This window comes from Numenius arquata, chromosome 26 (assembly GCF_964106895.1).
Source record: "Numenius arquata chromosome 26, bNumArq3.hap1.1, whole genome shotgun sequence".
In the NCBI taxonomy this organism is placed as follows: domain Eukaryota; kingdom Metazoa; phylum Chordata; class Aves; order Charadriiformes; family Scolopacidae; genus Numenius; species Numenius arquata.
In genome coordinates this window covers 4,911,928-4,937,177 of record NC_133601.1, presented here as the reverse complement: position 1 = coordinate 4,937,177, position 25,250 = coordinate 4,911,928, and the positions used below count along the sequence as shown (strand labels likewise).

The following is a 25,250-nucleotide window of genomic DNA, read 5'->3' as shown; positions in this document are numbered from 1 at the left end:
GACTTTGCTGCTGGCGTTCAACCTGATGGCTCGAGCTCAAGCATGCAAATGGTGGAAAATGAGGGATTTCCAACAAAGTTGGGCTGTTTCTGGTGAAATACTTTCTTGGAGAAACATCTGAGGCTTTGAAAGCAAAACTGATGCTTGATTGAAACTGGCCAGAAATGCTTTTATGTCTCTGACCTTGCTCCTGCCAGTGCGTTTCAGAGGACTCTCCTCATGGGTTTAAAACACTGTAGAAACCCTTGCGGTTAATAAAACATCCAAATAATTGCCGTAACGATGAACTAAACCCCAACCGCATCGCCTAGAGACCCTTCCAACCACCACCAACTTGTCTGCAGAATTGTCTCCTGGTGGAAAGGAGACAGCAAAATTCATGGGACCGTGCTGGTGGTGCAAGGACGGGGTCAGGGAGGCAGGAGGGAACAAGCTCTTGGGGGAGAACTGACCCCAAATCCTATTTTTCAGTAGTGATTCCCAAACCATAGGTCCCAAGCGACCTCTGAAATATTCCCTTGGGGATGCTCTGGGTTCAGTCACCCATTGGGATTAAAAATGGGAATAATAACAGGTCTCCCAGACAGGGGCTCTGATGGGGAAGAAAAAAAATGTAATAAAAAGGGTCTGGGCTGCCTGGAGGAGCTGGTATTACAGACCATAAGAATGCTGGAGATAGATGGAAATGTACAAACATCCTGAAAATAATTAGACCATTATTTCATATTAAAATATCATATAATTATACAATAATTGTATCACTAAGCAGAAAATTGTCCTAAGATTTTAATAACTGCTTCCTTTTTTTTTCCTCTCTTTTTTTTTTTCCCCCTCTCTTTGACAAGAACATTTAATGCAAAATCAAACCCAGGGAGAAGGGGGGAAGCAGAGAATGCGGTTTCGTGGCCGCCTTAGCTCTGATCACAGCCGCCGTCTTGCTTATACTGGGATGGAAAAGCCTCAGTGCCGGGAGCAAAGCACCTTCTTTTGCCTTCTTCCACCGCTAGGTCCATTGTGCTCAATTAACTTTAATTTCCTTGTAGACCCGTCGGACTTTCCATGTTTCTTTTCCCAATAGGTTTGTGTCTATTCCTGTCTTTGGATATTTGGGGGTTTTGGTGGTTTTTTGGCCACCACTGGATCCTTTTTTGCATCCAGAACACAGATCCCCAGGAAGCCAGTTGGCTTTCTTGCTGTTCCCCTCAGTTTTGAGCCAAACCCTCCCTTGTAGTGCATTTTTTATGGTGGGGTTTTGGTTAACCTAAAATAAAACCTTCTTTGCTGTGAGGGTGGTGAGAGCCTGGCCCAGGTTGCCCAGAGAAGCTGTGGCTGCCCCATCCCTGGAGGGGTTCAAGGCCAGGTTGGAGGGGGCTTGGAGCAACCTGGTGGGGTGGGAGGTGTCCCTGCCCAGGGCAGGGGGTGGCACTGGGGGGGCTCTAAGTTCCCTTCCCACCCAAACCACTCTATGATGCTGCGCTGGGCATGATGGAGGGCTTCAAAGCCAAACCTGGGGAGATGCCCCAGGCCATCTGCTATCGCACAACATGGGGCTGCCATCTGAGGTGCTAGATGCTGCCAAGCCTGAGACCGTAAAGCCCAAAGACCCCCCACCAACCTTCTACTGTACCCAGACACCCACACAGTGCTGAAGAGCAGGCTTCAGGGTACACCGAGGGCTTATTCACACCAAAACACCCCTGCAGGGCCACAGAGTGCACAGAAACGAACACAGAAGGCTCTGGGGAACACCAAACAGTGCACAGAGCGGCTGAGGGACCACCAGAACGCACCCGGAGTGCTTGGTGGGGACTCACAAAGCAAACTGAAGGATCAGGCAGACGGCCCTGGAAGCACTTCCACACAGCCAGGGCTCCGGGGGACAACGAGAAGCAAACGGAGGCCATGGAGGGTCCAGTGTTAGCGGGGACCACTGAAAGGCAGACGGCGACTCGGGGGGGGGGGCGGTCAGTACCTAAGCAGGTCGGCTCTGTAGGCTCTTCCTCCTCCGAGGCGGGCTTTGCCCGCGGCTGACCGCTGCGAGAGGGACCCGGGGCACCCCTCAGGGCTCAACCGAGGCCAGTGAGGCGGGAAGGCGGCTGCCCCACGGGCGCGCGGCACCTGACAGGACCGACGGGCAGTACATCCTTCCCCTCCGCCCGCCGCCGGCCGACTGAGGGGCCACGTCCCGCCCCTCAGGCGGCGACCGTTGCACCCGGCGCGTACGCGCTGCCGGCGGTTCAAACCCGACGGGGGCGGAGCTGCGCGCTTCCGATTGGTCAGCGTCCCGGCGAGCCGCTCGCCGATTGGTTTCGTGGGGTGAGGGAGTGGGCGGGGCCGCAGCGGCGGCGGGCCTGAGGCGGCGAGGCCCGGCCCGGCCCCGTCCCCTCAGGATGAGCGTCCCGACACCCCGCCGGGGCCCGGCCGCCTCCCCAGCCCCGCGGCCCCTCGGCAGCACCGGCACCCCCGTACTGGCCGAGTGTCCCGGGAACGACGATGAACGGGAGAGGCGGCAACGGCGACGATCCAGGGTCACCGACCTCCAGCTCGGCAGCACCGATTCGCCGCTGGGCCTCGCTTCACCCAGGTAGGGCCGGGCCCGGTGTGAGGGGCTGTGGGGAGGAGGAGGAGGAGGAGGAGGGTCCCCAAAGCACCGTGTCTCCCCCAGGCAGGCGGAGGCATGGCAGCCGGCCCTCCCGCAGTGGACCAATGCTCAGATCTCGGATCACTACAGCACCTGCATCAAGCTCTCCACCGAGAACGTGAGTCGGCCGCCCCCGGGAGGGCTCCTCGTCCCGGCCCCTTTCACACCACCTCGGGCTGGCCCTGGTTGCAAGGCCGGGAGGGGTTTTAAACTCATCGAGCCTTGGCTAGGAGGTTATTCTTCTTCCGAGCCCTCTGAGGCACTTGCCTGATCCAAACCATATCCGGATCTGGGCTTCTTGTTGCCGCCTTCCTTCCCAGCAGTAACATAGTAGGACGTGCTACAGAATTGTGGACAATAGTAGGATGTTTCATAGAATTGTCTAAGCTAGAAAGGAGATTTAAGATCATCAAGTCCAACCATCAACCTAACACTGCCCTAACCACCACTAAACCATGTCCCTCTACTATATCCACCCATCTTTTAAATACCTTCAAGGATGGTGATTCAAACCCTTCCCTGGGCAGCCTGTTCCAATGCTTGACAACCTTTTCAAGTGAAGAAATTTTTCCTAATACCTGTCCTATCCCCTGGGTCCTGCTGTAAATACCGCCACGGGATGAGGGTTCAGACAGTTTTGACAGGTGTCATTTGCCAGGGGATCAGTTCTGAGCTGTGTGCTTTGTTTCAGAAAATCACCACGAAGAATGCCTTCGGCTTGCACCTGATCGACTATATGACCGAGATCCTGAAACAGAAGGATTCTGAACTGACCAACTTCAAGGTGAGAGGAATCGCTGCCTGGTCACGGTGGTGTGTTGTTTCCAACTGGCGTTTAGCCTAAGACTTAATGACTAATGGCCGTGGGCACTCCCAGAAAAATGGGATGAGAAATCTGTCAATGTGTGATGGGCTTGTGAAGCTTGATGGTACCACAGAAGATCTTTAGCTGAGGGCTGCCATAAACAGATGGAGAGAAAAAAACAGAGCCAAAAGAATATATATTTTTTCCTTTTCCCCCCCTTTTTTCTGCTTCAAAACCTAAAAATGGAGCAATATCCACAGGTCAAAAGGCTGAGGACTCCCTAGCTCAGCATCTTTGTGGACTGCTTAGATGTTCCCGTCTGGGGAAAAGGTTCAGTCACTTGGAGAAGCTCTTTAATTCTTGAAAGAGGGTGGATAATCTGCTTGTTCTCCTTGCCTGTGATCTTGATAATGTCACAATTTAGGGTTGGAGACCGCTACTGCCAAAATTTTGCCATAGGGTTTGTGGTGTCACTTCTCAGGGAGTAAGGACCATCGTATGGGACATGGGTTAGTGGTGGTTTTGTCAGTGTTAGGTTGACGGTTGAACTCGATGATCTGAAAGGTCCCTTCCAACCCAGACCATTCCATGATTCCATGACTAACAAACCTCAAATATTGCGAAGGTAACTAAGCTGGTTACTTCCACTAAAAATACCTTGTGGAGGCAGCACAGTCACTTTTTGCAGAAACTTAAGGTGTTGAATCCTTTTGTACCACAGAAATTAAACCTGAATTCTTTCAGTTATGGCCCTTCAAAAGGGAAGCCTGTTTAAAAGTAAGACTTGTGAGGCTTCCGAGGTAAATACTGGGTGTTACATCCAGTAACAAAACAAGGCTGTAAAAGAAAGGAAGTTAGTGTGGCTGACTCCTGGGCTAATTTTGATCTGAGATGGATCAGAATAAGAACTTGCCAGGGCAAAGACTTAGTCGCTGTAATAGTTCACTGATGATAGGAGGGAAAATTGAATTCTTGGCTGAACAACGGAACATGGCCTCGAGGAACCCCTGAGGTAGCTGTCTTATGGTTGATGAAACTGAGGAAGGGACAGGAAATAGCGCACAGTTTTTCAGTGGACCTTCCCGGAGGGGTCCATGATCAAAAAGGACACTTGGCATCACCTGTGCTTCACCTCTTTTGACTTCATAATTTGAGAAAATAGAATGATACCAAGAGGATGACCCAGAAGAAGGCATGAAGGAGAGGTGGAGGAGAGGAGTCTCTTGGCAGATGCAAACCTGCACCTTTCTGCTTCTCCCCATTGCTTAATCTTGGCAACTTTTGAAGTGTCTTCTGTGTGATCCTTTCCAAAAGGCCTGATAGAGCAGGGGAAGGCACGTCTTGACCCGTGCTGTGCACCTAGTCCCCAGTAGATTTCAGAATAAATCCTTTTCCAGTTATTCACAATTTTGCTTGTACTACAGAGCATTCAGAAACTCAGGTCTGCAGCTTGTCTTCTGCATTTACATCTTCTAGATTAGGCTTTTTTCCTTTCTAACTAAAAATTGCATCCTTTGTTCCTCCTGTCAGATAGCAGCTGGCACGCTTGATGCCAGCGCGAAGATCTACGCTGTGCGTGTGGATGCGGTCCATGCGGATGCCTACAAAGTTCTTGGAGGCTTGGGCAGGGACTCCTCACCTACGAAAAACGTGGACAGCCCAGAAGGAGGTGTGCCATTCACTCAGTTTCTGTTAAGCTGTTCCCGTTCCACCTGCGAGTAAGAGAAACGTCAGCCTAGTTACGTAGCACCCATGAATTTTGAAGCCCTTTGTACGTCTAGGAGAGCATCGATAACTGTGTTTTTCAAGGGCTGGGAAATCCTGAATCAGTTTGCTTGGGCATTGAGCAGGGAGGGTTTGAGATAAGAACCTGAATCTGTTGCGATTTGGCCCGTCAGATTTGAATCTGGCCTAATGTGAAACATTAAGAATGAAGTGCCTCACTCTTTGCCATCCCTTGCCTTGAAACAAAAATGTGCTGTTAAGAGAAAGTAGTCAATAAAAAGAAATACAGCATCCAGCTAATGAAACATTGGTGCTTCATGCTAATAGATACCTAATTGGGTAATTTCATGTCCACTGGGCTTTTGTGTGTTGGTTGTACAAACTGAAATAAAAGGTGTGCTATCCCTCCGTAGGGTATTTTAGCAAGTTTTTCTAAGTGTAACTTGTTCTTCTTTTCCTTTCAGAAGACAGTTCAGATCTTGAGCCTGTCAAGAGAGTTCAGACAAAGAAAAAGCACTCATTCAAAACCATCGAGCAGAACTTGAATAACATCAACGTGTCGGAGGCTAATCGCAGATGTGAGGTGAGTGAAGGGGGGTTGCTGTAGCAGCTGCGTTCTGGTGGAGGGAAAGAGATGGCGCCTCATCTTTCTCATTTCTATTGTTTTCCTTATTGTGCAATCCTCTTTTGGGCTCTAACATTCTGTGAATTCTGCTATTAGAGCAAGATTGTTCCTAGTCACGTATATTCTTCCTGCGTGAGGCAGCTGTGAGAGCTCTCTCCTCACTGGAAAAAGATGCGTGGGTCATTTACCCTTCAGATCTCTACTTAAAAAGTCTCCTGCAGAGAACTGCTTCACCCCCTCCATTTACTCCATTCCTTGATTCTCTCCTTTATTCCGTACCTGTAGATTGATCCCATGTTCCAGAAAACAGCCGCATCTTTTGATGAGTGCAGCACAGCTGGCATTTTCCTCACGGGGCTGCGCACCCAAAACTGCCACAGTGAGCTCCTCTTTGACTCGAAGATCGTGCCTCTCCCTTCTTCAGAGACCATCACGCTGCCAAGCTCTGATTCCGTAAAAGTGATGGATTTAAAGCGTGAGTGCTGGTAACCGCTGAGCAAAAGGGGCCCTTCCAGACCTTTTAATCCTTTTCATCTCCCAAGCGTCTCCTCAATTTAGTCTCAACCACCTTGACTTGTGCTTTTGGTCACTGCTTGGCTGCCCCGTGGCACAGTAGCTCTCATCCTGATCAAGTTGAGACTGGTTGCTGGAAAAACAGGACCTTTGTAGGTTTTAGATCACTTTGTGTAGCTTAACCTCTGGCAGACCTGTCACGCAGCACGTATACACGGTCTGAGCTGGGCAGCAGTGGAGATTAGTGTGCTCCAGGTTAAGGACTGACCTTCTCAGAGTGTTTTGAGCCTGTACATGCTACAGCCTCTGATAGGATTCCCAGCGTTATGCCCACTCTTGAGTTAGGGTAGTGATTAAACTCTCCCTTTTTCCTGAGAAATCAGCCCAACTGCTTTTGCAGCGAACCCTGAGCTGCCCTACATGCAAGAAGGGTCGCCTACGTATGTGGCTTTATGAATGATTCAATGCCTGGCACTTGTTTTAGCTGCTGGTTGCCTCATCCTATATCTAATCTCTCCCTGTTGCTCTCCTTCTCTCTAGTCCTGCTAGTGCAGTGCATTGAAAAACGCCCCATCTGCTCTTCGCTGGCTGGTTTCCAGTTTACAAAGTGGGATGCCGAATCCCACGATGAGGTATGTTTGTTAGCTCTGTGCCGGATGGGATACCTGAGCTCTGTGCTCTCCTCCAAAGCCATCTCCGAAATACACAGGGCACTGGGACGTGGTGTTACGGTGCCGCTGATATCCAGCATTTTCTTCTTCTTCAGTCAGTGTCAGCCCTGTTGGATAAATTTAAGAAGAGCGACCAAGTATTCGATATCAATGCGGAGATAGAGAGCGATGTGGAAGACTGTGCTCCCGCTCCACCAGATGACGACTTCAATTCTGCCTCCCCCAGGAGTACAGCAGCAGACAAAATTGGGGAATTCACAGAAAACCTCAACTCCTTTGGAACAGTCCACCAGAGTAAGAGGTAAATAGTCACTGAAAATCTATAGAGTTGCTTCGATGCAAGCAACAACTTCTGGCAGCTCTCTGGGGAATCTTTGATTTACCGTGTACATGTTTCCCATCTGGCTATAGCTTGCTTTCTACTCAAGTTTTGGGTACATCCAGGAATGCATTACAGGAATATGATAATGAGGGGCCTGGAGCATCTCTCTGCTGAGGAAAGGCTGAGGGACTCGGGTCTTTTTAGTCTGGAGAAGAGAAGACTGAGGGGGGATCTGATCAACGCCTATAAATACTTCAAGGGTGGGTGTCAGGAGGATGGGGCCAGTGTTTTCCAGTGGTGCCCAGTGACAGGACAAGAGGAAATGGGCACAAACTTGAATCTAAGAAGTTCCATCTAAACATGAGGAAGAACTTCTTTCCTGTGAGGGTGGCAGAGCCCTGGAAGAGGCTGCCCAGAGAGGTGGTGGAGTCTCCTTCTCTGGAGACATTCAAAACCCGCCTGGACGCGTTCCTGTGGGACCTGCTCTGGCAGGGGGTTGGACTGGGTGATCTCCAGAGGTCCCTTCCAAGCCCATATCATCCTGTGATTCTGTGAATATCGCTACCCTCCTAGAGGACCTTTTCATATGGTCACATTTCCCCGGAGCGATTGCTTCTCTGCTCCCCAGTTTCCAGCTTGCCCTTTGGCAAATCCGCCTCCGTTTTTCCAGCAGCCTCACGAACTCCAGAACAGTGCAATGCCCCCAGTTACTGTTCACCGATTAAACAGCGGCAGAGGGAGCGGGCGATGTCCGTACAGAGCTGATCTGGACATTAAATGCCCTCTTAGGCCCAGTGTGTGCCAAAGGAATGATTTCACCCAGCAGCGTGTGTGCTTTTTCCAGAACTGATGCGGATCCTTTTGGAGAGGGAGACATCGGGTCCATGTGCCTTCATCTCTCCATGAAACCAGGGGAATACTCCTACTTCAGTCCCCGAACGCTGTCAATGTGGGCTGGCCCTGAGCACTGGCGTTTCAAACCTCGACACAAACGTATGTATTTAGAAACGGCAGCTCACACACAACAAAAGCAGCTACTGCCAGGTCCTGCTTACCTTTGGAGGTGGGTGGCATCTGAGTCGTAAAGCAGGGACAGTAAAGAAGGGGACAAGCCTGCGTGGATCTTTTCTCATCAGCTGGGAAGCAGTGCGGAGTTCAGACAGCGGGAAAGCTCTCAGATCCTTTGGTATCTAATGTATTCTCTGTTGTTTAGGTTTGTTAATGATGCTCAGTGTTGAGGGGGTGTCTCTCACCACAGCAATAGGCGATACTAGCACTAATACAGCTCTGGCTGTTGTTTCCCACCTTCTGCGTAAAAAGTGAAGATTAAATTACACTTTGCTTCTATAAAAAGATGCTGATCCCTTTAAAACACAAAGCTGAGAACAACACCTATTGCTTTCCCGTAACAAAGGGAAAACTCCTTGTAGGTGACATTTCTGCGTGGAGCAGATGCTCAGATTAGGAGTGAGCTTGTTGTCCTCGCTCTGTCACAAAGCACTGACAGGTTCTTCCCTTTCTGCAGCAGATGCCGACTCCGAAAAAGAGACCAAGAAAAGGAGTGTAAAGAAGGCGTTTGAAGTGAACTTTGATGAGGATATTGACTTTGAGGCACATTTCCGTAAGACCAAGGTACGTGCTGAGTTTCTGCCTCTTGTGGCTTTCCCTTTTGCCGTATCACAGTGTCTTGGAGCTGTCGTCTGCAAATGGCTCATCTCTTGCTCCTGTGGAGTTGGTTCTGTAAACCCAACATCATGTGTGGTCCTTGGTGTGGGGTCTTCTGACTCCAGGTCACGTTACAAATAGAGAGTTTTACCAACCTTGGGGTAGAGAATTGGGCTGGATTCCTCCGCCTCATACCCCGTCAGTCAGAGAGACCCTGCAGGTCCAGCTGCGTGTCCCCGGGTGCTGTGTGTCCCCGGGTGCTGCACAGAACCCACCGCGTGCACTGACTGGGCCATTGTGGAACTCCTTTTTGGAGGCATCTCGGAACTTGTGCCCTTTCAGATGAAGACCTGTGTTCAAAGCACTTATTTATGCGTTAATCTTCCAAGTAGTGGATAGCTCATGGGTAATGGTATTTCTTCCCTTCCCCAGGCATCTGTAACTCTTGCCAAATCCATTCTTGAAAGTGAGAATGTGAAGAGCACCACGCTTCCCGCAGACTTCAACTACGATCCTAACAACATTCTCCAGCTGTTCCTCAAACCAGCTGTTAAGGTAAGAGTCTTCTCTAAAAGCCTGCTGGCAGTGATTCCATGCAGAAGAACACTCCTCGCCAAATGCTTCGAGTCCTTCGGGATCCTCCTCAGGGCCAGAGACGGGCCAATGTGGCTCTCGCTAAACTGACTAGCTAAATTGCTAGAGGGCTGGGGTGTGAGGAGGAGGAAGAGCCAGCAGGCTGGGAAAAGTGGAGGTGATGAAGGAACAAGGTGCAGGCATTGCTTGGGGAATTATTTAGAGTTTTTCCTTTCCTGCCCCCTGGTCTTGCCTCTGTAGCTCTGCAGGACGTCTACGACAAACAGCCCGTTGGATCACGAAGATGAGATCGGCGAGTACGATTACAACAACCCCAACGACACCTCCAATTTCTGCCCTGCGTTGCAGGTAACTGCAACAAGAAGCTTGCTTTCTGTTGCCTGTATTTGATATGGGATGGGAATAATTTAGGAAGAATCTGTGTCTGGAATTAATTACTAGGGAAAAAGAATTGCCGCTGCAGATCATGACAAAGCTGTAGGAGTTTCTGCTCTGTCCCCTCACTCTGCCATCAACTAAACCGTCTGCCTTTGGTGTTTGCCACTCAGTTCGCTGCAGAAATTCCTCTCCAGCCTTTCCCATACACCTGTGCCCTAAAGCAGGAGTAAATGCCATTGCTCACCCCTGCAATCATCTCTGCACAGCGAGGTTCGCTCCCAGCTGTTTTGAGCTCCCGTTGAAGGAGATTTCTTCTAAAGCTTCAGCTTTCTGCCAGGCCAGTGCTGCCTCCTGAGCGTGTCTGTGACAAGTCTCAGCTCGTCCCACGCTGGCAGGAGAGCCCTCAGCTCTTATCTTTCTGTGTAGAACAGTCTTTTGACATCCTGTGCTCTAGATCTCCCTTGGGAGCTCCCTTGAGCCTTAGCTCAGCCCAAGCGCGGTGGGGAGAGAGGCTCAGTAAGAACATGTTCCATGGGGAAGGTGGGCAGGTACCTGAGACATGGGTGCTCTTGTTATCTCAGTGCAGGACATCTCTGGCTCCTCTAAGATGTCCCTGGGTGGCCTTACTGCTGTATCTCTTCTTGATCAGGCTGCAGACAGCGATGATGATAATGACCCCGTTCAATTCATGGGCCCAATGGGGGAGTTCAACCTGACCACCCACCCTGAGGGTCAAGAGCTCAACGGGCTTGTTGGCAATGCTGATATCACAACGTACGGAGAGCTGAACCTCATTGCTGAGCCCCAGAAGGTAAGGACTTTTGTTGTCGCTGAGCTGTGAACTCCTCAGTGGCCAGGTCTGGAGCAAAGCCTCTCAACACCTCAGGTGGTTACAAGTCCTGAGACAGTGGTTTCTCCAGTGCAGGATCTCCTGGGTTTGCTACTGGGTCTCTACTGGGTTTGCTATTCCCAGATGTGTAAGAGGAAGGAATTAAAAATGAAAGGTTTAGTAGTAAGATAGCATTCCCTGTTGTTCCTGGGGAGACCTATGTTTTGATTGTCCCCGTGGTCCTGACTGAGGATAGAGCTCCTGCTTCTGCTCAGTTGCTCTCAGCTAACCCCGGACAACTTTCCCTCAGGTCAATAAGATAGCAATTCAGTATGCAAAGACAGCCAAGAAAATGGACATGAGGAGGCTGAAGAAAAACATGTGGGAGCTCTTGACTGATGAACAGAAGAAAGAAAAGGCAGCAGAGGTGAGTGCAGGGGGAGCCAGATACCTGTACAGGCCTGAGAATAAGAGAATACCCTTCAAGTAACTGTGCTTAACTCCCGCAGAGACAATCTTGGGCAGGTTTAACAGCAATTCCTTTCTAGTAATCTTGTTCCCATGGGATGGTTGGTAAGGACTGAGTGAAACTTGCAGTGGTTTTTCTCTGAACGCAAGGCAAAGTCTGTCTCAACAGCATCTGTCTTTTTGCTAAATAGGAAGATGCAGAGAAAGAGGAGGACGTATCAGTGGTAGCAGGAGAGAAGGTCTTCAGCAGCATCACAAAGGAACTGCTTCACAGGTAGAGAGGCCCTAAAAAAGGTGGGACTTAAGCTGGGGGCCAGACTTCAGCTGAGCTTGGGCAAACACCGACCCCTCTGTGTCCATTACAACCAGTTTAACTGGACCCCGGTGGGGAAAAATCTCTTCTCTTGCCCTCTGGGTTTGCCTGGAGGAGCTACGGGCTGCATTCAGCTTGGCAAATTCTTTGCTAGAGGGAAGGTAAAGGGAGAGAAAACCAGATCCCTTGGGAAGAGCTCATCTTTAGTGACCTGGTCCTTGCAGGCATGCTCCATTTGTCGGGTTTCAGCTCCATCCTGACTTTTCCTTTCTCTTTTGTAGGCTGCCTTCCGTCATGGCTAAGAATCTCTCTGTCCCCTTAGCCTTCGCCTGCCTCTTGCACTTGGCGAACGAGAAGGTAAGTGCAGTGCGCACACGGGAGCCATGGTGGGAGCAGGAGGTGAATCGCGCAGTGAAAAGCACCGGGAACAGGGCCGTTTTCTTCCTACAATCAGGACTTCTCAACTTCAGTCCCGGTTTCACGCTTGTAGTGAACATAAACCAGCCTCACGCGCTGGGAACGGCAGCCCGTGGTTAAGCACTCGCAGCGTTTCCAACCTAACTGCTGTCTGTCCTTCCTTGTCCTTGGGTCTGGCAGCAGAGGGGTGGGCGCTTTGTTGCTCAGGGTTGTTCTAAGTATTGCGAGTGTTTCAGGCTCCAAAGCCTTGGTCTTGTGTGTGCTGGTGGTGACAGAAGGGGCTGGGGTTGTTCTGAACCTTCATCACATGGGGTTTTTTTTTTTATGCCAGGCCTTCAGACTCGGAGGGGAAGAGCCTGGCTTTGTCAAACCTTGCTTTTTTTTTTTTTTTACTATTCCCAGAATCTGAAGCTGGAGGGCACAGAGGACCTGTCTGATGTCCTGGTGAAACAAGGCAACTGAGCCCTGCGTGGAGCAGAGCCCCGGGGCTGACCCACAGGACGGAGCTCAGCTCCCCAGCTGACCAGTGCTCGCTCTGGACTTAACAGCGGCAGATTTTTCTCCTCCCGGCACCACCGCTGAGAAATCCCACTGGTCTCTGCTCCTCTGGAAGACTTTTAAATCAAGGATGTCCTACCTAAACATAGGACCTGTACAGATGGACGGTTGCAGCTCAACCTTCCCGGCTCCTGCCATCTTCCATCCATCAGCTCTTTCCTGAGCCATGGAGTTCCTCTGTCTTACTGTGACCCCCCCCACAGTGCCTGCTACCGAAAGGCTCCTCCGTGTGTCACCCGCTGTCTGTCTGTAATTCCCAGTGTGTGGACTGACTGTTACTCACGTCGCCAGTTCCTCCTGTAGCCCTGTTCAGCCCCTGAAATGATTTAGTTTTTATACTGAGCTTAAAGATAATAAATTGCTACAGACTTTGTAGATGGGGAAGAAGGAGTCTCCAAAACAGGAGAGAGATTAAAATAACACCCAAGTGTTGGGGAGCAGCAGGAACGCGGCTGCTCCCCAAAGAAGGGCGAACCAGGAGCCGTGGGGCCATTGCACGGTCAGAGCATCACCAGTGCTCCAGTACCTGAACGACGTGAGCAGGACTAACCCGGAGATGTTGGCCAGGTTCAACCAAGAGTTGAGGTCACCAGGCAAGTTCACGGTGCTGGGGCAGGTCCAAGGTGAGGCCAAGAAGTCAGTCTGCAGGTCAGGATTGGGCCCGAGACGATGAGGCAGGGAGACCAGCGCTCCCAGCGCAGCTCAGGCAGGGACTGAAGCCCTTGAGCTGAGCTTCAGTGGAGCTTCTGGGCCATGGGTGTGGGTCAAGGCCCCTCTGGAGGCAAGTCAAGGCCATTAGGGTTCATTAGTGCCCTCAGGGCCCTGATTGGGTGGGTGCTGCTCCTTGCAGGGTGGGGGAGCCTAGACCTGGCTCCAGTGCTCACCCTGTGCTGCCACCTCTGTCCCCAAGGCCATTTCTGGCCCAGAGGCTGGGCACAGGACCCCCCTCCCTGAGAGTGCAGCCTGGGGGCACAGGACACACCGGTGGGGTGCAAAATGGGGGTTTTTAAGTAAAATAGCCACAAACAGGGACTTTCTTCAAGAAAGGCTGTATTTCCTTGAGGTACAATTCAGCTGAGGGGAGATCCCCATGGGAAGCACCACCAGCCCCCCCGTACCCACAGCTTCGAGACCAGTGGGGTGACTTCTCCGAGGGGCTTCTAGGGTGATTGGGGGTGGCAGCACCTGCGTCACCCCAGTCCCTCCAGCATGGCCAGGGTGGGCTTGTGCACACCCCGTGGCTGCCCGCCCTGGGATCCATACCACGTCCTGCCCAGCTGCTCAGCGTCCCCGGGGCAGCTGCCCCTAGTGTCACCTTTGAGATCCTTCGGTCCCATCTCCCAGAAGAGCCCTGGGACCGGTCCCCAGGCAGCTGCTCGCCTCTCGCTCCCCAGTAATCCCCACTGGAGCGTCAGGATGGGAAGTGGAAGAAGCGGGTGATCCTGTTGCTGCTGTGGGCACCCTGCAGCCCTCCTCGCCGCTGCACTGGCAGTGAGTTCCCCAGTTCCTCCTCCAGCATCTGGAGGAGAGAAGCAGCACCACCATGGCCCGTGGCCCCGCACCGAAGGGTCTTGGGGCGAGGAGAGCAGCCCGCCATGAGCTGGGCCAGGACGGGGAGGAGATGGTTTGGGCCGCAGGACCACTTACCTCCTTGCGGGCAGCCAGCCGTTGCTTCCACTCGCTGAGCTCCATGGCGTGCTCCTGGTCCAACCGCCCCAGCTGCCTCCTCTCCTCCTCCGCCAAGAGGTTCATCTTCTCGCTCTGGGAGAGGGGAGGTGGAAACAGGAAGGAAGGTGCTGGAGGAGAGGTAGCAGGGGGGCGGGAAGCCCCCCCAAGGGTGAACAGTTTTGTAGTGGTCCCCTGTACCTGCATCTGCTCCAGTTCTGCCAGGCTCTCAGCCTGCTGCTGCTGCAACTGCTGCAGCTGCTGCGCCTGCTGCTCCTGCTGCTGCTGCGCCTCCGCTCGCTGCCGCCTCTCCTCCTGCTGCGCGAACTGCCGTGGGGAACAGCTTTTTGGGGACTTTGTCCATATTTTGTCCTGGGCAACCTCGTTGGCCCCGGACATGTCCTCCTACCTCCTTGGCCCTCTCCCTCTGCTTGGCCCCGTTGGTCTCCTGGATCTTCAGGTTGTCCTTGAAGAGGGCCAGGCGGGTTTTGGCGTCGCAGCGCTGGCTTTTCAGCAGCTGAGCCCGCTCCTGCGCCTGCTGGCTCTTCAGATCCTCCAGCAAGAGCTGGTGGAAGCGGTTCATCCTCTCCCTCTCCTGGGAAAGGGGCAGGAGATGAGCCAGGAGAGGGGTGGGGACCCTCCAGGATTGGGGGACCATGGCCGGCGGTTCCCACCTCACCTTCTCGTGGCGCTTGCGGAGCTGCTGCCTCTGCAGCGCGTGCTGCTCCTTCACCTGCTGCCTGAAGAGCTGGTACTTCTCCTGCAGGTGCCCTTGCTCCATGCTCCACACCACCGACTCGCGGGCTGCCGGGCAAGACCACAGCACCGTGACCACCTCCAAAACCCCCCAGCCAGACCCCCCGCTCCCCTCCCCAAGAACCCTCCATCCTCATCCTCCTCCTCCCAGCCCGGTGCACCTCTCCTGAGGCTATGGATCTTGTTGATGCACTCCCAGTCGATGGATGTCATCTTCTTCTTGTGGTCCTGGACAACCTTCTGCAGGGCTGCGTTGAGTTCCTCTTGCTGCTGCTGCAGGAACCGCTGCTCCTGCAGTAAACAATGGAGGAGCTTGGTCCGAGCACTCAGGGGTGATGTCCCCAGGCTCCTGGTGGCATGGCTAGGGGAGCCACCACTGTCCCAGACGCTCACCTCTTTCCTATCGCCCTTCAGCTCTTGCATCCTCCTCTCACAGTCCTTCTCCTGGAGGGACTTGAGGCGCTTGGCCTCCTCTTGCAGCCTGGCCGTGTACTCGAGCTCCTGACGGTCCTTCAGCTGCCGGTAGCGCCGCTCTGAGCTCTCCACCTCCCGGTCGTAAAACTCCTTCTTGCTCTGCCGCGCAGATATGGTTAACAGGGTTACAGGGACCAGAAGTGGCCAACAAAGTAACCAAACCCTCCCTAGACCCTGGCATCTCCCGCAGTAGGACCCCACCACCCCCTTGCACGTCTCCCTCTCTGACCACATCATGGCACCAAGGGATGATGGTCCAGTTACCATCATCTCCTGTTCGATGTGACGAAACATCTGCTCCCGCTGCTGGTGAAACTTCTGCTCCAGCTGGCTCTGAGCCCGCTGCTCTTCCTTCTGCAGCACTCGCAGCTCGCGGAGCTCCTGGCGCCTAAAGGTTTGGGGGATCGGGGTGAGAGTGGGCCTGAAGGTGGCCCTGGAGGCACCTCTCTGTCTCCCACGATGGCTGACTTGTAGGTGGCTAAAGGAAGGGAGCAGCTCAGCCCTGGTACAACATCATGGAGAAGACTTTCTCCAGCAAGAAGGAAGATGGGACGCCTATTGGTCCACGGTGGCCATGCTTCCATCAAGCTCAGCTGATGTTGCTGCCCCTCCATCTCCCCTTTTATCCTTTCCTACTCTCCTTGGGTGACATGGGAGCTTCTGGGAGAAGACTTTCCCCTCTCCTTTCCTTAAGCTGCCTCCTGGACACACTAGAAATGGGGCTGGACAATGTTTTGGTTCCTCCTATGTCCCTGCAGCACAGCCCTGAGGATGCAGGGAAGGGCTTGCTCATGCTCTCCTGCTGGAGTAGATCCCAGCCAGGGAGGCAGATGGGTTTTCCAAGCCTGGAGGTCAAGCACTTGTGCTTTGCAGAGTCCCAACAGACCCGTCCTCCCTCCTTCACCCCCCCGCCCGTGCCCCTGGTCCTCCTTGTCCAGAAATGGGTGGGAGATGCCTGGTGGCCCCCCCGCTACCAGCATCACTCACCGAGCCGAGCGCACCATCTCATCCCTTGCCCCAGCCTTGCCGACGGTCCTGGCGGTTGTCACGCTCACCTCCTCCCCATCCACAACAAACCTCCGGGTTTTCTTGACCGTCCTGTGGAGCGAGGTGGGTTCCTGCGACCAGGAACAACACTTTGAGCTCAGATGGCCCAAAACTACGTAAACCAACATGGAAGCTCATGAAAGGGGTGACAGCTTCACGTGGCCATGTTACCTGCAAGCTCCTCACCTGCTGGGCTTCTCCAGCAGAGGGGAAAGGCTGCGCTGCTGCAGGGAGGACACTTGGACCTTCTTGTACATCTGCAGGGTTTTCCACAGGGGATGGTTCTTCTCCTTGCTTTGATGTGATGGATGGATCTGATGTGTTCCCAGCTTCCCATGCTGCCCGTGCCTGGGAAGAGGTGCGCACAAGGGCAGCATCAAAGTCCATAGTCTTTGTGGCCTTTGGATGTCCACCAAGGGCTTCCTGGGGCTCAGACACTGCTCTGTGACCCTCCAAGCCACCCATCTCCTCTCTAGGTCCATCCTTTGATGGCTCTTCAGGAGTTGGAGCAACCTGCACCCCGTCTTCTCCAAGCTCTCCATCATTTCCATCTTGTCCCTTCTGGACATTCCCATGAGCAGCTTCTGGTTGGTTGTCTTTGGGGTTGTTTTCCACTTTCTCTTCTGTTTCTTCTTCAACAGGCTCCGGGATCTCCATGGGGGATGAATCCTCTGCTGAATTTTGAGCCTCCCCACTTGCAGGTCCCTCTCCTGCACATGCTGCAGAGGCTGCCTCGGGTTCCTCTCCTGCCAGCATTACTTTCCCCGGGCTGGTTGCATCTCCCACTGGGTTACGGGCTCCAATCAAACACCCTTTTACAATATCCTCTTCCAATTTTACTTCTGCTGGCACCAGGGCTTCCTCAGGAGAAGTTTCCACCCCAATTTCTGCATTATCTGTGGCTTCCTTCTCATTCCTCCCCACCTCCTGCCCAGCCAGGTCCAGGGGGTCAGTGATGGGCTTGTACATGGCTGAGTTTCTCTCCCCATTGTTCCTTTCTCCAGCCTCTCCTGGACCAGCTGAGGGCTCCTGCCACGCCTTGAGAACATCTGACCCCACCACTGTCTCCTCTGTCACACTGGGCATCAGTGATTCTTCACCCCATGGCACCCTCTCCTCCACCGGCTCAGTCTCCCCAGGCTCTCCAGCACCCATGGGTGCCCTCCCTGCTCCATCACCATCCTTCCCAAGACCATCTTCAGCCCCGATGCAGCCAACCTCAACCTGCTCAGTCTCCCCAGGCTCTCCAGCACTCTCAGGTTCCATGGGTCCCCTCCCTGCTCCATCACCATCCTTCCCAAGACCACCTTCATCCCTGGTGGAGCCAAACTCAACCTGCTCAGGCTCTCCAACACTCTCAGGTCCCATGGGTCCCCTCTCTGCTCCATCACCATTCTTCCCAAGACTGTCTTCACCTCTGGTGGAGCCAATCTCGACCTCAGTCTGTTTAGTCTCCCCAGGCTCTCCAGCACCCTCAGGTCCCATAGGTGCCCTCCCTGCTCCATCACCATCCTTCCCAAGAACATCTTCATTCCTGGAGGAGCCACCCTCAACCTCAGCCTGCTCAGTCTCCCCAGGCTCTCCAGCATGCTCAGGTTCCATGGGTCCCCTCCCTGCTCCATCACCATCCTTCCTAAAGCCATCTTTAGCCCCAGTGGAGCCAACCTCAACCTTCAGGTCTAGCAATGACTGAGTAACCCGATGCTGATGCTCTGCCAGTGGCTTGAAGCTCTGTGATTTGGTCCCCGTGGTCCACAGGTCCAGGGCTGCCACCAGCTGCCCCACGGCCGAGCTTCTGCACCAGTTCCCGTCTGTGGGTGCAGGCAAGGCCAGCGAGTTACGAGTAGCGTCTCTGCTTGACTCCTTTTTTGTGTCACTTTTGAGGGTCAAAACAGGGCTCGGTTGGGCTGCAAGCTGTCCCTCCGTGGATGTTTTGACCACCAGTGATGCGTTAGCACGTTGGCTTTCCTCCTGAGGCTCTGCCGTGGGTCCAACCTGGTCTACCTTCAGCTCTTGCAGTTCAGCAAGGTCTCCTGCCCCCTGTGGTCCTGAGAGGAGCTCAGCCACATGGCAGGGGGTCCCCAGAGGGCTGGTCTCCTCCTCTCGACACCCTTGAACTTCTCCTCCTGCCTCTGCTGGGACTGGTGTCCCTTGAGGAGCATCCAGTGCTGTAGTCTCCAACGCACTTGTCTCTGCCCCATGTTGCTCCTTAGCTGTTTCTTGGGACTTCATCCCTCCAAAAAACGACCTGCGCCGCATCAGCTTCAGAAACTCAGAGGACCTCTTCGCAGTGAGCCTCACGGAGCCCACAAACTCAGGCGAGGACCTCCTCCTCATTTGCTTCAAGAAGTCAGATGCTCTCTTGGTCCTGGGCTCTGCCACCACCTGGACGTTGGATGGGATGCCTGGATTCTTGCTGGCTCTCTCCACTTCATCTGGGGGCTGATGCTCCAGGGGACCCCCCGGGGTTGACGGGCAGGAGGACTCTCCACTCTCCTGCCCAGGCTGTGGGGTGGACAACAAGGGAAGAGGTGAGGCTCAACAAGCTCATGGAAAGGGTTGGAGGGATCCTGCACTCCAGCTGGCAACTACTCACGCACCAAGGGGACCGGACCTTCCTCCTCATCCTCTTCCTCCAGCACGTCAGCTCGGGCTTCGGCCACCAGCTCGCGGAGCGGCCGCTTGTCGGAGATGCCTGCCACGAAGGGGTGCTGGGTGGAAATGAGGGACGTGAGCGGGGCCAGCACCAGGGATGGGTCCCACCACCCTGGGGAGGTGCCGATGGGTGCTACCCACCTGCAGGAGCTGGCTGGCCGACCATCGTGCCTCAGGGCTCTTCTCCAACGATTTCCTCAGGAAGTCCTTGAAGTCTTCAGACCTGTGGGATGGTCCCTGTGAACACGGGGCCAGAAGCTCCCTGTCACCCCCCACTAGGGACCCCACAGACCTTGGGGTGATGCTAGGGACACCCAGGCACAAGGTCCCCCCCCCAGTGCTGCCCAGTGGTGTCACCTTCTGCAGGCAAAGCTGGTGTGATGGGTGGTGTGGTACCAGCTCTGGAGTTGGGCTTGGAGGAATCATGACCAGCATCACTCGTGGTCCAAGAGCCCACACCAGTTGCCCAGATGTGGCTTCGAGCAGGAGCTGCCCTATGGGACAGCTTCTCCCACCGTCACCGATGCTGGAGAGACTTCTCCATATGGGGACTCACCACCTCTTGGGGTGACGCAAGGTGGGCGGCTGGGACTTGGCAATCTTCAGCAGCACCCGGAGGGGGTTCAGCTCGTGATAGGGGGGCTCCATCTCGGCCATCTCGATCAGCGTGATGCCCAGTGACCAGATGTCAGCCTTGTAGCCATAGGGGCTCTCCTTGGACGTCTCACACTGCACCACCTCCGGGGCCATCCTGAGAAATGGGACAGAAGGGAAGAGGTCCAGCCTGTCCTGGGCTGGGATCTCCCCCTGAAACCAAACCCTCTGGAGACAACCCTACAGGCAGAAGATGTGAGATGCAACCCCAACTCTTCCGATGCCACCCCAGGAGGGCTTGCACCCACCAACACCCCACGTGTCCTCTCCATGCTACTGAGAGGCCCACCCTGGAAACAGTGTTGGCTGGAAGAGGAAAGATCTGGTTTCTTGAGGTGCTCCTGGTGTCGAGGAGCCAGTTGCGAGGATCCGCAGGAGGAGCAGGACACATGGGGTGCCCCATCCCGTCTGCCTGCGCTCTCAAATCCCACCATCCCCAGGGATTCCTGCCCCACACCTACCAGTACGGGGTGCCGATGAAGGACACTCGGCGCTGGACGGTGCTGGAGTTTTTGGCCGAGACGCCAAAATCGGCTGCAGAGCAGAAAACAGCAGTTACAGAAGATCATTGGGGTGAAGCAACCCTGGGGCTTCCCCCCAAGCCCCCCTCCGCCCCAAGGGACTCCAATTCCCCTGGGACTCACCCAGCTTGACGTCCCCGTCGAGGGTGAGCAGGACATTTCCAGCCTTCACGTCCCTGTGGATGATCTTGCAGCCGTGCAGGTACTGCAGCGCCAGCAGCAGCTGCTTGCACGCCGCCCGGATCTGCTCCTCTGTCAGCCCTTTCTCCAGCTCTGCCATTAGGGCAAACGAACCCCGCCGCTAACGACGCCTCCTGCCCAGCACCCCCCACAAACCAGGGGGGGGGTGGGTGGTACCCAGAGGAAGATGAACCCCAACCCATCCTCCCTCCTGGAGACGCTGCACAAACCCAGGATGCGAAATTTGACAATCCCGTCCCAAACCCTCCCGACGGCTGCGCACCAGATGGAAAAAAACACATTTATTTACCCAAAATCGCTGCATCCACGGCCCCTCCGGGACAAAACTCCACCAGGATCTGCAGGGAGAGGTTTCCCACCCCGGTCTGAAAGCATGTCCCCTCCAGAGTCCCCCCCCCCCCCGCAAGCAGGCGGTGGGACCCCAGGATGAGGGGGGACCAGCACCCTCCGCAGCTCACCCAGAGCCGCCCGTTCCAGTAGAGCGCATCCAGCAGCTTGGTGATGTTGGGGTGGTCGCAGCAAGCCAAGATCTCGATCTCCACCACGTAGTCCTCCAGCTCCTCCTCGCTTGGGGTCTCGATCACCTTAGCGGCCGCCAACGCCCCCGTCACCTTGTTCTGTGCCTGGGATGGGGGGTCAGGGAGAGGTTTCAGGGGGGCTTGTGGGGTACACAAGGAGCAGCCCCACAATTTTTGGTGAGGGGGAAGCTTGGACCCATGACGTCCCTCCCCAAGTGCTTGGTGCCACCAAGCCAAATGCCGGGGATGGACATGGGGACCTCACTGTCCCCAGAGGCAGGAGGGAAAGAGATCCTTGGCCACCCCATACATGGGGCTGATGTGCAGGTGGCCCTGGTGTGGCCGTGCCACCCTGTGCTTGGGTCCTGGAGTATCCCACTGTATCCCAAAAGCCTCTGGATGGGTCCCAGAGCATCCCACTGTATCCCAAACCCTCTTGGTGGGTCCCGGAGCATCCCACTGTATCCCAAAACCTTCTGCTCCTGGTGTGGTCATGTCACCTTGTGCTTGGGTTCCAGAGCATCCCCCTGGATCCCAAATCCTCTTGGTGGGTCCTGGAGCATCCCGCTGTATCCCAAAACCTTCTGCCCCCAGTGTGCCCATACCACTCTGTGTGTGGGTCACAGAGCATCCCGCTGTATCCCAAAATCTTTGTACAGGTCCTGGAGCATCCTGCTGTATCCCAAACCCTCTGTGTGGGTCCCAGAGCATCCTGCTGTATCCCAAAATCTTTGTACAGGTCCTGGAGCATCCTGCTGTATCCCAAACCCTCTGTGTGGGTCCCAGAGCATCCTGCTGTATCCCAAAAGCCTCTGTGTGGGTCCTGGAGCATCCCGCTGTATCCCAAACTCTTTGTACAGGTCCTGGAGCATCCCGCTGTATCCCAAAACCCTCCAGCCAAACTACACCCTCCCACGGATACGATACAGCTCCCGTGGCACAGCCACAGCGAGCATCGGCACAGGGGGCTCCGCAACACACACCCCCCCTCCCCAGGGACCTTTCGGTGGTGAAACCCCCAACCCTCGAGTGGTGCCGAGGGATTCAGCCGCCCCGAAAACAGCGGAAAGAGGAGAAGGGACGGGTTTGGCCACTGCGAGCCCAGCTGGGCCCGGGCCCATCACTGCCGAGTGCCACCAGCCCCGGAAGGCGGCTGCTGCCGCGGGTCTGCCGAGCGGCAAATTTGGGTTTCCTGTCGCGCCCGGGCCCTGCACCATGGTTTTCAGAGAAAAACATCCCCGTCTCAACCCCCCTCGTGCCAACCAAGGGGGCGAACACCCGCCGGCAAACGGGCCAGCGCCGGGAGCCGGTGGCTCTCCCGGTGCCGACGGTCAGGGACGGGCCGAGCCAGCACCAGGGCGGGACCCCCGCCATCCTCGGCGAGAAATTTGGGGCTGTTTAGCGGCTTTTTAAGCTTCTTGCGCACCGGAAGCTGCACATGATGCGAGGCAGCACCATTATAAAAAAAAAAAAAAGCATTTGTAAAGCCCTCGGGGGTGCCGGTGGGGTTCTTTTTTTTTTAGGGGGGGGGGGGGGCTTTCCTACCTTAAAGACCTTGCCGAAGGCACCGTCGCCCAGCTCGCCCAGCACCAGCCAGGCCTCCTCGGGGTCGACGTCCCGCCTGACGTGCTCGTAGCGCCTCGGCGGCTTCTTCTTTTCCGAAAAGCCAAAAAGCCGCCGGAGAAAAGCCATGGGGCCACCTCCATGCAGAGCAAACGGGGCTCGAGCTCCTCCACCTTCGCAGCCCTCGGCTTCTTCTTCTTCTTCCTCCTCCTCCTCCTCTTCGGCGGGCAGGAAGGGGCTGAGCGCTGCCCCGGACCGCGCAGGATGTGCCGCGAGGTGGAGGTGCCGAAAAAAAACAGACGATGCTCTGGCTCCGCACCCGTCACATCCCACCCTCGTCGGGGGGGGGGTGTGTCTCAGGATGGGGAAAAAAAGGGGCCGTGCCCACCCCAAAGGTGCTGCCTGCACCCCCACCCAAAGGCAAAGGTGCTGCCTACACCCCTGCCACAACCACCCGTGGGTGTATATAGCGGTCCCGGGGGGGGGGGCCCTTTGGCAGATATATGGTCCTTTACGGTCCCAGGTGCTCATCCAGGTGCCCAGCGCCATAAATTTATGGATCCCATCCCTACGCAGCCCTGGTTGGGTTTAAATAGGTCCCCCGGGTGCTGGGATACCCCAGCTGAGGTCGTTAAGCTTTATTAGCGCCCCCCCCCCCCCCCCCCCCACTAATTAACTCTCCCTGGGAAAGTACGTTGGTGGCACAGCTTTGGCAAAGTGCTGGCACCGCAGCTGGCACCCCGTTTTACAGCCCCCAGCCCCCTCTCCATGGAGCACCCAAAGCCCCCCTCTTCCCCCCCCCCCCCCCCCCCCCCGCCCAGCACCCAAAATCATCCGACTCCGGCTGCTCCCCTAAACCAAGGTGGGTTTTAACCTCCTAAATTAATACACACGCACCCGCACCCCCCACCCGCGCCGGTGTGGGTTCAGCATCGCCCCGGTGCTGGGGTGGGGGGGGGGGGCCTCTCAGCTCACGTGTGCTCCCCGAGGAGGCTGTTTTCCCGGCGATTACATGGGTTAATCATGGGGTAATTAACTGCAGGGAGCTGTTTCACAGCTTTATATTCATAATTTATAGCGTCAGCCTTCAGAGCGGAGCTGGGTTCCTGCACCCAGCACCCGCCGGGATGAGCCCGCGGGAGGTGGGTGCTGGCCATTCCCACGGCCCCAGAGCCCCCCCCCCCAGACCCCGTGAGACAACGACACCCCCCACCCCCCCACACTGCAGGTTGTACCCCAAAGGGATGTGGGTGCCCCCGGCGCTGCCGAATCCGGCACCGACCCCAGCAGCTGGAAGTTCATTTTTCAGCTCTTTTCTCTCCTTCTTCTTTTCTTTTTCCTCCTTTTCCTTCACCTTTTTTCTTCTCCTTTTCCTTCCCCTTTTCCACCTCTTTCTCCTTTTCCTTCTCCTCCCTCTCCTTCTCCCCCTCTCTCCGCTTCCTTTTCCTTCTCCTCCCTCTCCTTCTCCATCTCCTCCTCCTTCTTCTCCTTCTCCTTTTCCACCTTCTCCGTCTCCCTTTCCGGCAGCGGGGGCTGAGCCCTGACACCTTTCAGTGCACCGATGGCCGCAATCACCCCGGTAACCTCTTTCAAACCTCAATAATTCCCTTTTTCCTCCAGCATCTCATCCATGGGATTAAAAAAATCACCACCACCCCCCCGACACACACCCCCCCCCCCTTCCCCTCCTCCTCGGGGGAGAAGCTTTTCTTCCTGCTCCGTTGGAGCAGAGCCCACGGGGGTCCACATCCCCCCCCCCCCCCCCCGCTTCCTCCCCCGGGGGTGCTCAGCTCCCCCCAGGACCCTGAAATTCCGTATATTCCCAGCGGGATGAGCAGAGCCGATGGCACTTCCAGCCGACAGACCACGCAAAGGGAAACTGAGGCAGGGCCCCCTCCCCCCACGCCCCCCCCCCCCCCCCCCCCCGGCTCCCGACCCCCCCATTCTGCTCAGATAGAAACCGGAGCCGGGAATAGAAACTCAAGTAGGGTTTTTTTTTCTATTTTTCATTAAATCTCATTATTATTAAGTAGGAGGCGGGCACGTTCCTGGAACGAAAGGGTTAATGTCACCCTTTGGAGTCTTTCACCCCCTTTTCTAGCCACGGGGGGGGGGGGGGGGGCGGCCAGCAGCAGCAGCCCCCCCCCCCCCGATCTCCCCCCGCTTCTGCTTTCTCTGGCTTTTGGCCCAAAATGAGTCACTGGGGGATTTTCCTCCTTTTTTTGGGGTTCTCTCACAACCTGGGGGGGGGGGGGGGGGGGGATTCTCGGGGGGCTGCTACGGGGTTGAGCACCCAGGGATGCTCTCCGGGAGACCCCGCTCCGGCCCCAATTGTTCCCCCGCTTATGTGGTGGCTTCGGATCCCTGGGACTGGGATGCCCAAGTTGGGGACAAGGGACGGGATCCCTGGAAAGGGGTACCCAGCGCCCGGGGGGGGGGGGCGGCACCGGGGGGCACGGCGGGGGGGGGGGGGGAAGCACCGGGGGGCCCCGTTCGCGGGACCGTGACCGGCACCGGGGGGGGGGGCGAGGAGGGGGGGGCACCGGGGGCTCCGGCCCCGTTCGCGGGACCGTGGCCGGCAAAGTCACCCTCGGAGGGGGACCAGGACCCCCCCCCCCCCCAGGAGCATCCCGGTACCCGGCCGTGTCCCCAACCCAAACCCCCCGGTGACC

At 55.5% G+C, this 25,250-nt stretch overlaps 2 protein-coding genes across 2 annotated transcripts; one reads left to right on the top strand and one right to left on the bottom strand.

Moving 5' to 3' along the window:
- The first annotated feature begins 2,462 nt into the window (after window positions 1-2,462).
- On the top strand, window positions 2,463-12,898 carry NCAPH (non-SMC condensin I complex subunit H). Its single transcript, XM_074164227.1, has 17 exons — window positions 2,463-2,584; window positions 2,666-2,759; window positions 3,333-3,425; window positions 4,977-5,115; window positions 5,639-5,754; window positions 6,082-6,271; window positions 6,850-6,941; window positions 7,076-7,281; window positions 8,147-8,295; window positions 8,828-8,934; window positions 9,400-9,522; window positions 9,802-9,909; window positions 10,589-10,750; window positions 11,079-11,195; window positions 11,428-11,510; window positions 11,831-11,906; window positions 12,369-12,898. Exons 3-17 carry the CDS (start codon window positions 3,378-3,380, stop codon window positions 12,426-12,428), a joined length of 1,776 nt encoding a protein of 591 aa, XP_074020328.1. The 5' UTR covers window positions 2,463-2,584; window positions 2,666-2,759; window positions 3,333-3,377; the 3' UTR covers window positions 12,429-12,898.
- Window positions 12,899-13,563: 665 nt separating this feature from the next.
- LOC141475680 (STE20-like serine/threonine-protein kinase) lies at window positions 13,564-22,707 on the bottom strand. Its single transcript, XM_074164146.1, has 19 exons — window positions 22,561-22,707; window positions 20,956-21,120; window positions 20,787-20,835; window positions 20,420-20,569; window positions 20,237-20,309; window positions 19,678-19,872; window positions 19,263-19,344; window positions 19,067-19,177; window positions 18,092-18,971; window positions 16,653-17,773; window positions 16,407-16,537; window positions 15,684-15,807; window positions 15,339-15,518; window positions 15,107-15,236; window positions 14,869-14,993; window positions 14,599-14,784; window positions 14,391-14,516; window positions 14,172-14,285; window positions 13,564-14,043 (listed from the first exon to the last, which is right to left on the bottom strand). Exons 1-19 carry the CDS (start codon window positions 22,705-22,707, stop codon window positions 13,936-13,938), a joined length of 4,197 nt encoding a protein of 1,398 aa, XP_074020247.1. The 3' UTR covers window positions 13,564-13,935.
- Between the last annotated feature and the right edge of the window lie 2,543 nt (window positions 22,708-25,250).